This window comes from Parasteatoda tepidariorum, chromosome 6 (genome assembly GCF_982258835.1).
Source record: "Parasteatoda tepidariorum strain Cologne lab strain chromosome 6, Ptep-v5.0, whole genome shotgun sequence".
Lineage (NCBI taxonomy): Eukaryota > Metazoa > Arthropoda > Arachnida > Araneae > Theridiidae > Parasteatoda > Parasteatoda tepidariorum.
In genome coordinates this window covers 79,658,671-79,671,423 of record NC_141760.1, presented here as the reverse complement: position 1 = coordinate 79,671,423, position 12,753 = coordinate 79,658,671, and the positions used below count along the sequence as shown (strand labels likewise).

At 29.2% G+C, this 12,753-nt stretch overlaps 1 protein-coding gene and 1 long non-coding RNA gene across 2 annotated transcripts in view; one reads left to right on the top strand and one right to left on the bottom strand.

Annotated features, from left to right (window-relative positions):
• The window catches only part of LOC107439949 (uncharacterized), a 72,325-nt gene that overhangs the window by 22,275 nt on the left and 37,297 nt on the right, over positions 1-12,753 (top strand). The window lies entirely within an intron of this gene.
• The window catches only part of LOC107439948 (uncharacterized), a 47,818-nt gene that overhangs the window by 17,187 nt on the left and 17,878 nt on the right, over positions 1-12,753 (bottom strand). Inside the window, exons 3-4 of the mRNA XM_043042850.3 lie at positions 9,939-11,282; positions 1,564-4,887 (exon numbers count right to left, since the gene is read on the bottom strand). Coding sequence (XP_042898784.2) covers positions 1,564-4,887; positions 9,939-11,282 — 4,668 coding nt within the window. The remainder of the gene's footprint in view (positions 1-1,563; positions 4,888-9,938; positions 11,283-12,753) is intronic.

Genomic DNA, 12,753 nt, shown 5'->3' with positions numbered 1-12,753 from the left:
TTCAACATACAACAATCTTATCTTTTTTTAAATTAGGAAAAGTTTTAACTGAAAAAAGTTTTACACGTAATATTTACAACACGATTAATGTAGTAAATCTGTATTAAAACGTTTATGTTTTATGAAATGAGTTAAAAAAATATTTAACAAGTTGTTGAATCCTATTTTCTTTTATTCACTGTTTTTATTTGTTATTGAAAAATTAATGTTTTTCTCGAAATAGTAAGAGATGAATAAAAAAGTTTAACTAAATTGTGGGTTTTCTTGCGAAAAATAATTGAATGAATAATTGAATAAATAAATAAAAATAAACAATTGCTTTATTTAAAGTCAACGGTGCAAAGAATCGTCATGATTCACAGATTCGGTATGATAAGGTTTTGATTATATGTTATTTCTGAAAAAAAATTCTTTCTATTATGATAGAAAGATCAATATAGGGTAGAAATAGGAATCAATATAGGCTATCAATATAGGCTATTAACATTGTTTATTCCAAATGCATTTTGAAAAATACAACAACAGTTCTAAGAAATTTTATTCTAAAATCGTATTTTAGGAGCAAAAGTGAACTTCAATTTAAAATTTGCTATCTAACAATTATATCAATGCAATGGTAATGAATTTATTATTTTTACCATTGTTTTGAATTTTAATACAATACTTTTAACTAAAATTATATTTTATTTTTTATTTTAGAACATTACTACGTATTTGAAAGATTTTGCTAGATTTATTTTCCAGAACATAAAGCATTTCTTGGACCAACTTAATTTTTTATTATGAAACAAAATAAAATTGGAATTAGAAAACAAAGCTGGAATTAGAAACTAATTAGAACAGAAATAAATAATCTTTTTTAAATTCAATAATACGAACTTATGATTCAGTATTATTATTTATAATTAAAAACCAATTGTGTGTAAATAAATTAATAATTGTATTCTTTATCATTGTTGATTATATTTTAAAACATTTGAGTTTCTAGAACAAATTCTAAGAGTTTATGCTCTAAATATTCTTTAGAAATAATAAAAATCTGGTTTTTAAATATCTTAAAAACTATGTAGATATGCTCGGTACATTAGTTCAGTTTAATATATTATTTAAAATTTAAGGAATGCTAACAGACCAGTTGGAAACTTTAGAACATTCAATGATTTAAAGAAACATTTAATTTTAATTTGTTAATTTCATTTTTTAGAAAATTGGGCAAAAAAAAATTTTTTTTTAATAATTTATTTTTAAAATTTGTTTAAAAATATTTTTAAAAAATATTCTTTTGAATTATTTAAAAAACAAAACTTTTTCAAAAACTATTTTTTTTTAACAAAGAGCTTATTGGGTAAAGGTTAAAATAAACGTTTTTAAAGAAAATAAATAATACTTTTCGGGAGAGATTTTATTTAAGTTTTTTATTTTTATTTTTTATTTATTAATAGTATGTGATTAATTCCTTTTAATTCCTTTTAGATGTTAAAAGTAACCATCTTCATTAAAATTGACAAAAAAATTTATGAATGGAATTATTGTCAAATATTGCAGAATCCTCCGAAAACTTACCTTCTTTGTAATCTGCTGTTTCGAGGTCAATTTCAGTGGTTGGAATTCTTGTTGTTGTGACACTTTCGATTGTTGTAGTGTCAAGTACGAGGGTTGACGATGGGAGCAAATCAAGTTTTGTGCTTTCCGTATCAGTATTAATTTCCTGAGACGTATTTTGTGACAATGTTGTAAAACTTAACGTCTCTGTTGTAAAATTTCCTAAGTTTTCTGTATCCCTATCGTTTGTATAATCAGTGTTTACTGATTCCAATTCATTCGTTTCAGTCATATCTGAGATATTTTCTGTTAAAATAGTGTTCGAATCGGAATCAGAAAATGTATCATAGCTTCCAGCTACTGTTGAAATGTAACTAGTATGAGCTGGAAAGGAACTTACTTTATCTGAATTTGGCACTTTGTTTGGTAGAGTAACAATTTCGATTTCTGTACTCACAGGATGTTTTGTAGTATCTCTCATAAGTATCGTTGGGAATGGATACTTTATTGTTGGCATCGTATTGTCATTAATGTATTTATTTTCAGTATTGCTGTTTGTCATTGTATCAGTACCTGTATCAGCACTCGTTGAAGGTTGATGATTTGAAATGATTGTATAACTGTCATAATTATCTTCTATCTTTGTGTCAGTATCAATTTCAGGTAATGAAACAGTATTAGTTGAATGCTGATGAATAATAGTATAAGGGTCATAACTTGAGTCTTTATCCTCAGTTGAACTGTCAATAATCGTTTCAGTGTCAGTTTCAGATGATGAAACAGCACTTGTTGAAGGTTGTTGATTGGAAATGATAGTGTAAGCGTTATACTTTTCATCTGTTTGTGTTGAAGAGTCAGACACTTCCGCAGATGATTTTGTTACTTCACTAACGTTTATAGTTGAAGGTTTTGCAAAACCAGGTCTTTTAATGGGTCTTTTTATGGGCCTTTTTAAGGAATCTGAAGATGGCTTATGATTGTCAATGGTAACGATTGTAGTTTTTTTGTCACTTTCTATATTACTTGAGAGAGTAGATGGCACAGTTACTTTGACAAAATTCTGAGTAGTTTGAATGATGGAAAGCGGGGTGGGCAAATGTTCGCTATCAACAACTATAGAAACATTTTGTTTGGAAAAATATTTGTCTTTTGTTGTGACGGGCAATTTCAGGACATTTCCATTTTCAATAACTTCAGAAGTGTTTTGTTTTGAAGAAATTTTGTCTTTTGTAGTTAGCGGTAATTTTGATAAATGTTTGTCCTCCACAGCAACTGAAACATTTTGTTCAGTAGAAATTTTGTCTTTTGGTATGAACGGTAGTTTTGGCAAATCTTCATTTTCTATGACAACAGAAGCATTATGCTTAGCAGAGATTTTGTCTTTTGTAGATGTCGGTGGTTTCGGTAATATTTTGTCCTCAACAACAGAAACATTTTGTTTCGAAGAAGTTTTGTCTTTAGTAGTGAGTGGTGAATATGGTATGTATTCGGTTTCAGCAACTTCAGAGTCATTTTGTTTCGCAGGAACTTTAACTTTTGTAGTAAGAGGAGAGTTTGGCAAATTTTCAACAACTTCAGAAGCATTTTGTTTCGCAGGAACTTTAGCTTTTGTAGTAAGCGGAGAGTTTGGCAAATTTTCAACAACTTCAGAAGCATTTTGTTTCGCAGGAACTTTAGCTTTTGTAGTAAGCGGAGAGTTTGGCAAATTTTCAACAACTTCTGAAGCATTTTGTTTGGAAGAAGTTTTGTCTTTAGTAGTGAGTGGTGAATATGGTATGTATTCGGTTTCAGCAACTTCAGAGGCATTTTGTTTCGCAGGAACTTTTACTTTTGTAGTGAGGGGGGAGTTTGGCAAATTTTCAACAACTTCAGAAGCATTTGGTTTGGGAGAAATTTTGTCTTTTGTTGTGACTGGTAATTTTCCTTCATTGGGAATTGAAGAAAATATTGGTTTTATTTTATTTTTGTTTCCTAAAATGTTATGACTAGATGTTACCAATACTTGAGTGGTATCTTCTTGTTGGGATTCAGTCACGGCATGTGTTTCCTCGTTTATTGTATCAGATATAGTGATTAGTTCATTTGAGTTTTCTGAATATATGGTAGTAGGATCTTCAACTGAACTCTCATTGTGCTTTAAAGTGTAATCTTCATAATCATCATAATATTCGTAAATATAATAATTATAGTCAGAGTTATTTTCTGCACTAAAGTGAATATCTAAAACAGGATCAGTAGGTGCAGATACATTTTCTGAACTTGAAAAGCCTGTATTATCAACTAGAATGTCAGCTGTGGTAGAAAGTAAATCAGTCGCAGATGAAATGGTGCTCGATTCTGCTAAGAAAATAGAAGGTTTATTCTTTTGGTGATTTTTCATTTGATTTGGCCCAGTTACGCTACTTTTAAGAGTGGACGAAATAGCAACTGGCAGTGGAGTAGTGTAATTGTTAAACTTATTCTTTAGTGAAACATGAGGCTGTGTTTTAGTCTTTTCTTTTTGGGTTGTTTCAAGCATTTCTTTATGAATAGTTGATATGTCAATATCAACAATTGTAGACGATGTTATATATTCAGTGTTTTTTAAACTTATGGTATTGCTACTTGGTGACGTCAGTTTAGTTTTGTGAGAAGTTTCTGGAAGAGTATCTTCTTCCCAATTTTTCTCCATAGACACCAAGTTTTCCTCATGAACTGATGATGGCAATGTTTTGGTTGAACTATCAAAGTTTGTTAGTGTAACCGTATCCACAACTGTTGTTTCATTCTGATCAGCAGTATCAACAAACTCAATATGACTAGATACTGTTGTCGTGTACTTTGTTAAATCTTCAAAAGTCGTTTCAAAATTTGTTGTATGAGTTCTGAAATTATTTGCTTCTGTTAACATACTATCAAATGTTACTTTTGATGCGTCATTTGGAATATTAGTTAGGCTTAATGAATCCTTTGTTTCTGTGGGTACTAACTCTTCCGGAAAAGTTAGGTTGCTTAAAAATTCTTTAACAATTGTCGATAAGGGTAGATCTGAAGTTTCTGTAACTGGATTTATACTCACCAAAGGACTTTTGCTGGACATTTTTTTCACGCCTTCAACTGTAACCTCTTCTTGGTGCATAATTTCATGACCATTCGCGTCGTACAATATTTGTGGTCGATATGCAACAGAGTTCCGTTCATTTAGATTTAAGTTAGGGATAGTAAACCCGTTCTCAGTCGTGTCTTCATTCAGTTTAGTAGTTAAAGCAATAATTGGATTAATTGTTGTTGTTATTAGTTCGTCACTTGCTTCAGTAGTTGTCTGAATTTCCTCTGTGGTAGAGGTCTGAGTATCAGTGACGTCAGCTAATTCAAAAAAATACTATATTAGTGCAAATGTTACAAAGCGTATTTTGTTTATTCAAGCCCGTGTGAAGTAAGAGCTTTCCTAACAGCTGCTAAACAAGCAGAAAATTTTTGAGCTGTGTTAAGAAATTATACAAAAATTTCCAAAGATTGTCATTAAAGAGTAACGTAATTAGATTAAATTTATTTTAAAATAATTTTAGTTATTCATTTAATCATTATTTATTAGTATTAAATTAAGAATAAGAAATTGTTATCTAATAAAATCGAAAACTTAGGAATTCATCGAAATATGTTCCAAGATGAATATGTTCTGAATCAATAATTTTCAAATGTCCATTATTCTTAGAATTGCAATGAAGTAATTCAATGTTAGCAAGTTCTTACGTGAACAAAGGCTTGAATAAATTAGTTAATGCAATCAGTATAAAAGCAAGCATAAAAGCTAAAAACATTAAAAAAACAACAAGCATAAGCTAAATCATAAATAATAACAAGCATGAGCTAAATCAATAAACATATTAAGCATTAGCTAAATTATTAAAAATATTAAAAGCATAAGCTAAAATCATTAAACATATTAAGCAAAAGCTAGATAATTATTAAAACTAATAATATCCAATCGATTTTTATAAATGAAAACATGACTGTAAAACATTGGTTTACTATATTAAATCAAAATATAAAAAAATGACAAAAAAGCTAGAATTCATATTCTTTGAAATTGAATTAATTAAATACGTAAAATGAAACTGTAAAAGCATTCATAGCCATTTTCACAAAATGAATGATTGAATTTGATAAAATATTGCAGTTATTTTTCGTTGCTTTATTTCTTCAAATTAAATAAATTGTAAAAAAAAAATGCAACGTCAATTAATGTTTGTATACCTGAAGCATACATTCCTGATAAGTCTCTGACTTAACTATAGTTACATACTCCTTGGCTGTTTTAACTTATTTTAAAGCTTTTGTGGCATAGTACTAATTACTATCACAGTACTGTTGCGCATAGTACTAAAAAACTATGAAAATTATAAGTTATTACATTCTTCATTACTCGTCTTTAATTTAGGAAAATAATCGAATGATATATACGATTTGCTTTTTAAGAATATCCAAATTGTGGACAGTTAAATCCTTAAATTAAATAAATAAATAAATAAAAAATGGTAATAAAAAAGCAGAATTTTAATATAATTCGCATTCTAAGGACACATTATATTTTGAATGCTTTACTTCATGATTTATAGATGACTTCTCAGCAGATGTTATGCATTATTTATTTAGTGTTTACAAAAGTAGATATTATCATTTCATAAATGTCTACATGTTTATCTATAGCTGTGAGCATTTATGCAGCTATGAATACGAATGGCTGTCCAGAAATTCTGTAAATGTGTCCATAGTTAGCTAGCCAGGTATTGTCAATCATACTCTCTTGAAAAATGAATAACTATGCTTGTATTCTTCCAAAAATCTATATTTGATATCAATAGATATTTTCCTTTTCCTATCTTTTCTATTAATAAACATATTCACGCAAGAAATATTCATTTTTTCACATAAATGTATCCATGCAATAATCAGGCTTTCCTATCTATACTTCCATGTGTGCATTCTTTGGTAAATGCTTAAATTCCTTATCTTGGAATTTTTGTCAGTCTTAATATCCACATAAAATCTATCATTTATATCATTAGATGTATCCACGCAAAAAATATTTCTTCCTATCCACAGATGCATTCATGTAACAATTAGACTATCCTATCTATACATACATGCATGCATTCTTTTGTATAACATTAAATTCTATATTTCGGTAGGTTTGTTCGTCACAATTGGTTAGTTATAATATCACAAGTCGTTTCCTGTGTACGTAATTCTGAGTTTAAATACAAAAATATTATTGGAAAACCAATTACGAACGTATTCGGATTCTTCGAGCGTGTTCAACTTCAAAGTTTAAAGCTAAACATGAAAATTGTTCCATACTTCTGAACCGTTGAATTAAAATTGTTTTTCTTTTACCAACGCTACGTAGTATTTATTTTACACAGTTCAAATCACATTTGTACTTTGTTGTCTAAGGTAATACAATACCTCATTCATTTGTTCGTCCTTCATTAAAGACAAATTAGTCGACTAATTAAATACAAATTAGTCGAAAAATTCCGGTTCCTTGGTTCAGTTGTTGAGTTTGAATTGTTTCCTGGTGATTTGGTTTAAACTTCCTCGAATTCTAACATTATTTGGCCGTTATGTACTTAGGATCTTTATTATTTTTGCTTGGTCAGACTTCTTAAATTTATTAAATAAACTTTTTCTGTACTGAGTCTTTTTTTGTTGAAGAATACAATTTAAAAACGGATTTATGTTAGGTGTTTAGCATCAAAACAGCTGCATTCCATATCGGAAATTTTATAGATGAACAAAAAAAGATATCACTTACAGATAATACTGTGGGAATTAGAATGCTGACAATGCCAACCTTCCTCTATCTCCTATCTATCTAATAGGTACCCCAAATTAAAATCGAGTTAACACGGGTTATATATACTAGTGAATTGGAATTGTACTCTTGTAGTGGTAGTTACACTACAATAGTAATGCATAAAAAAAATTAAGTAGCTAAGCGTTTTGAGAGGGACCGAGGTTCACGATTGTTTTAAAAAAAGTTTTCGTCTTTAAAACATTTCGGAATTCTTTGGAATTAGAAACATAATTTGAACTCAATTAATTTTGATATTTAAACAGGAAAATATATTTTTTGTTTGCTTTGTTTAAAAATAATACAAAGTTTTAAAAAGTAAATAATTAAAGTTTCCAACCATAACAATAAATACTTGCTTTTCAGTAAATAAAGTTTGGAACTAATTTAGTAATATTTACTCTTTTTTACTTTCTTAAAAATAATTCTATATTTTAAGAAATATTAGGAAAAAGACACACACACATATATAAATAAACCGAGTGTTTCATAATGGTCAGAATTTATGCATATTTTTAGAATCTTTGTCTAAAATGCTTGTCAATATGAGGTCACAAATTACTGTTTGATGTGAATACTTTTTTCGAACTTAATACTTATTTAACGCGTATACTTTTTTTATCTTAAACTTTGAAAATAATTCTAAAAATATGCATTAAAGGCAGTCATTACAAAACACTTTGAATTTAAAATCAGTGTTCATATAAGAAATAAATATGATTTTCAGTCGTAAATAATTTATAGTTCGTTTCTTATGATATATGTTATGTGAGGACATAGAACATGTGCTACTCAGAAATAAAAGATATTGAGGTAAGGGGAAAAACATTTCGTAAGCAATATTACAGTCTCAAAAAAATTAGGTACAAAAAAGAAATATCAAAGGGTATAATGAACATAATTGAGAGACACTTTAAAAGCCGAATTGATTAAAACCAATATAAACTTCTATTGGATTTCACGAAAGACCTAACAAAAAATCTCTTTCAGATATCTTCGAAATTTATAAAGGGAAATATTTTATAATAGTATTTGACATTAAGTGTTTACTGCTTAAGACTTCAGTTATGAGAAAATTTTGAACAATCTGATGATCAATTAAATCTGTTTTAACTACAAACAAAATAATAGACTGGAAATTGTAAAGGTTCTTATGTTCATCTGTAAGTACTCGTCCAATATGTTTGCTTCTTCTTTATATCTGTATTCTTCAAAATTTTGAATCTACGACTCCTCTTTATAGTTACTTTTTTGTTCACTTTGACGAATGTATGAATCATCTTTATATCTGTTGCCTCATTTTGTTTTGAGAATATCTCGTCTACGAGATTACTGCAATTAGATATTACACTGTGATAATTCACTGTTGTTCATCTGTATCGAAATCATAAACGCTTTTTATATTGTGAAATCTATCCATTTGTAAATATTAAGTTGTTACAGATCATTTTAATCAAACTGTTAAATGTTACCTTTCATTTGTACATATTCATTTCCAACAAGATTGGAACTCTCTAATTTTTTGGTTTTAATGTATTTAAAATTAATTCCTGGATGCCCCCTACGGGGGTGGGTCGGAGTTAAGCAAATTAATGTAAGTCATACGAATTTTCTATGTTACCTTTTCAAACTATATAAATCTAGTTTGATTTCACCTAAAAAGTTCTAAACATAGAGATGCTTACCTGCAATAAATTTTCTAAATTTTTTTTTTTAATAAATAAGAGGATAATCATCGCTGCTCAACGCATTTTTACAATCTAACATCACCAGATCTAACACAACAAATCTAAATATCAAACTCATTTCGTGCAAGAAAAGGTTAGATTTGAAATATTTATAATTAATTTAATAACGTGAATTCAGATGTCAAAGATGGAAAGAATTAACATGAGCTTCGGTGTTACTTTTTTCAGTTTTTTAAGTTCAGCAGTTTTTATATTTGGTACTGATATTTATAATACAAAAGAGTAGGAAATTACATTAAATTTACTAATTTTGTTTTCTAGTTTTTTTTTTAAATCTCAGTGTTATAGTCTCAAATTTAGTTTGATAATATGTTAATGTAATAAAAAATAAAAAGTCCAATTTATTTTATCTTCGTAAAAATGCTAAGCAGTTTATCATTTTGATAGTTAAAATTAATAAGAAATATACCCATATTGTTTTAAAAATATTAAAAAAATAGTTAAATAAAATACGGAGAACTAGATTCAAAATACTGAAAAGCTCGAGTCTGTAAATGATTTTGCTTTCATGTATGTAATAATTTGGAAAAAACAAAATCTCGTTAAGCTGCAGAGATCGTTTTTCGTGAGTTATTTTTAACTTTTCGTTGTGGATTTCTTCAGAAAGTAAACACCTGAAAGTTTTGAATAGAGCCTGTGGATTTATGATGATCTAAAGTTTGTAACCACTTCTAATATAATAACTTAAAATTGATTCATTGATTTTTATTCTAATTAACAAGAATGACCTCATAATTTTAATAGATAAGAAATCCATAAAGAGGTTCATTAGAAAAAATCACTCTCATATAGAAAAAAGTATATATTAATACCTTTTGTATACTCCAATCCTGGAACTATTTTCGGAGTTGTTGATTGATCAGTTGGTGGCAGAGTTGATGTGGTAGTACTAGGTCTGGTTGGTGGTGGAGTTGTAGGCTTAGGTCTCAAGCTAGTTCGACGAGGTTTAGGAGTTGTAGTAGTTGTTGACTGAGTTGTTTTTGTCGTTTTCGTCATGCCAGGAAAAGGCGGGAAAGTTACTATCTCTATTGTTGATTCATAATAAGTCGATTCAATTGGTTTTCTGCTGCTATACCTCGTTGATGGCAAGGAATCAGTTTGAGAAGTACTAGGTTTTGTAGGTTTTACTTTAATAGGTGGTGTTGGACGTGTTGGTTTAGCCCTTAACGTTGAAACTGTTGAAGGCTTAGTCGGCTTTACCCTCAGAGTTGTTACCGTTGAAGGTTTAGATGGTTTTGTTCTCGGAGTTGTAACGGTAGAAGGCTTTGTTGGCTTTGTTTTTAAAACAGTAACAAGCAAAGGTCTCGAGATGTTTCTTGTGCTGTACTCAACAGTTGGAGTGGTTTTTGGATAGCTAATAGAAGTTCGAATTGTTGTTCTTTTGGTTATAGGAAGAGGACGAGTACTTCCCTCCAAAATATTCGACCATGTTCCGATAGTTGATCTACGTGTGCTAGAAACTGGTAAAGGTGTAGTTGATGTCGTATGAGGCCGTGTAGGTCTAGTTTTTCTTCTAGTAATTGTTGCAGTTGTACTCGAACTTAATAGAGGCCTTGTTGGTCTCGTCCTTCTTTTACTGGTAGATCCACTGGGTCTTGTTGGCCTAGTTCGTCTTTTCGGAATCGAGGTTGAACTCGAAGCTTCCTTAGCACTTGTGTGCGCTGTTTCATTTTTAATTCTGTTGTCTACTTTCTGGTCATCGACGGTGCTTGCAAACAAAGGTTTAGTTGAAAACAGCTTCGTTGGCTTTACTTTGATGGGCTTTACAGTAGTGGATGGGGACGCGTGAGGCCTCCATGTTACAAGACCAGGAGGAAATTCTGTACTGGAAGCTTTAACTGGTTTAGATGGAATCCTAGAAGTTGATTGGCGTTCAGAAGATTCTGTCGTATAACTACTGTGTTTTTGTGTTTGCAACTGTGTTGGTTTTTGCTTAAATGATTGAACTTCTGTGACATCATTAGAGTCTATCGAAGAAGGTGTTGCAACATATACCCCCGGAGGGAGCTTGCAACAACTGCCGAAGTAAAATCTGTCCATACAGTATGTCAAATGAGTTCCATTTGATCTTTGGCAGTTCCATGAAAACATACACACACCTTCTTCTTTTGTTGCTGGGTCATGGCAGGTATATGGTTGGATGTCTCTACTTCCACCTGAAATAGACATAAATTGATAATAAATTTTAGCTGTTATAATATAGGAATACTGTTATAATAATGTTTAGCTGTTATAATATACTAGAATATAGCAATGATGCAGATTAAAATTTGCCGTTTTCCATCTTGCAAATTTGCGTTCCTATATTGTTGGAAATACTTGGGAGAAAATTAGATCAATAAAAATAGTACTTAGAAAATTAAAAAATTTTTATGTTTGCATTTGCCTTGATTGTTTATATCTATACGGAATAAAATTTGAGATTCAAATAAGACGTGAAACTTCTTGCCATTTTTACCATCATACCAATTTCAACGAATTATTATTGTCTACGAATCTTATTTTTTACTTGCATTTCTTGAACTTATGTAGTTTATTTTCTATTTCATTGTTTTTATTTTCAATATAGGTATGTATTTACCCTGTTAGAAATTTTGCTGCTTGATAAGAAATGATAAACATTTGCTACACACTTCATTGATTGGCAAGTGTTACCATATCAATTGGCAAAGGAATCCTTTTTAAACTTGATTATACGATGCTATAGTACAACTTGGAAACTTGGCTCAAGTTTACTCCGTATTAAGGTTGCACTGAACTTGTATGGCATCATAGGGAAAATTTTTGAACCGATGTTTTTAAAGTGTTATGTTTAGTGAGTCTTTTTAAAAGTTTTAGTCCATTATACGGATTTAGTGATTTAAAAATGAATTAATATTTATTCAAATGATATGAATAGGTAATCAAATACAGTATGAAGTTAGTGATCAAAAAGTGGGTTAAAGTTTATTCGTATAAAGTAATATTACTCAATTTAATGCAGTCCATGATCTGTACTTCATTAGCAAATGGCGATCAATTATTACTCAATTGATTTTAACTTTTCTTACGTTAATAGCGAGATAATAATTTAATAAGATTTGTAAAAGAATTGCATTCTGTAAAGGCATCTTGAAACAAATTGCGTTATTACATACATTTATCCTAGTAAATTTTCTTTATTTTAGAATAATAATAATTTCTCAAATGCTTATAAAATTATTTAGTATTAAGATTTTTAAGGGAAAAAATTTCGCCAAAAATTAAAAAATTATTTATTTAAAATTTATCAGCAAAGCTTAAGTTTTTTTAATATAAATGAAACTCACAACAAGTGATAAACTTCATCTCGATTATTAACAATTTAAAATTTTTTTATCTAGTTGATGTCACGAGTTATTACTTTATTGATATTTATTTGAATTTTTTATACTGATATAAATCTCAGCTAAATCATTTTAATAAGTATTTATAATAGTCAAGTTTACATAATTGAGACTTTTTAATATTCTGAAATAATTTTTTCTTGTTGGTATTAATAGCCAATCAGTAATATTTCTAAAAAGATTTTTATGAAAGTGTTTTTCGCAAATCATTCAAGATTTACAATTTGTAATCATTACACTGTAAAAACTATCTCGCGATAAT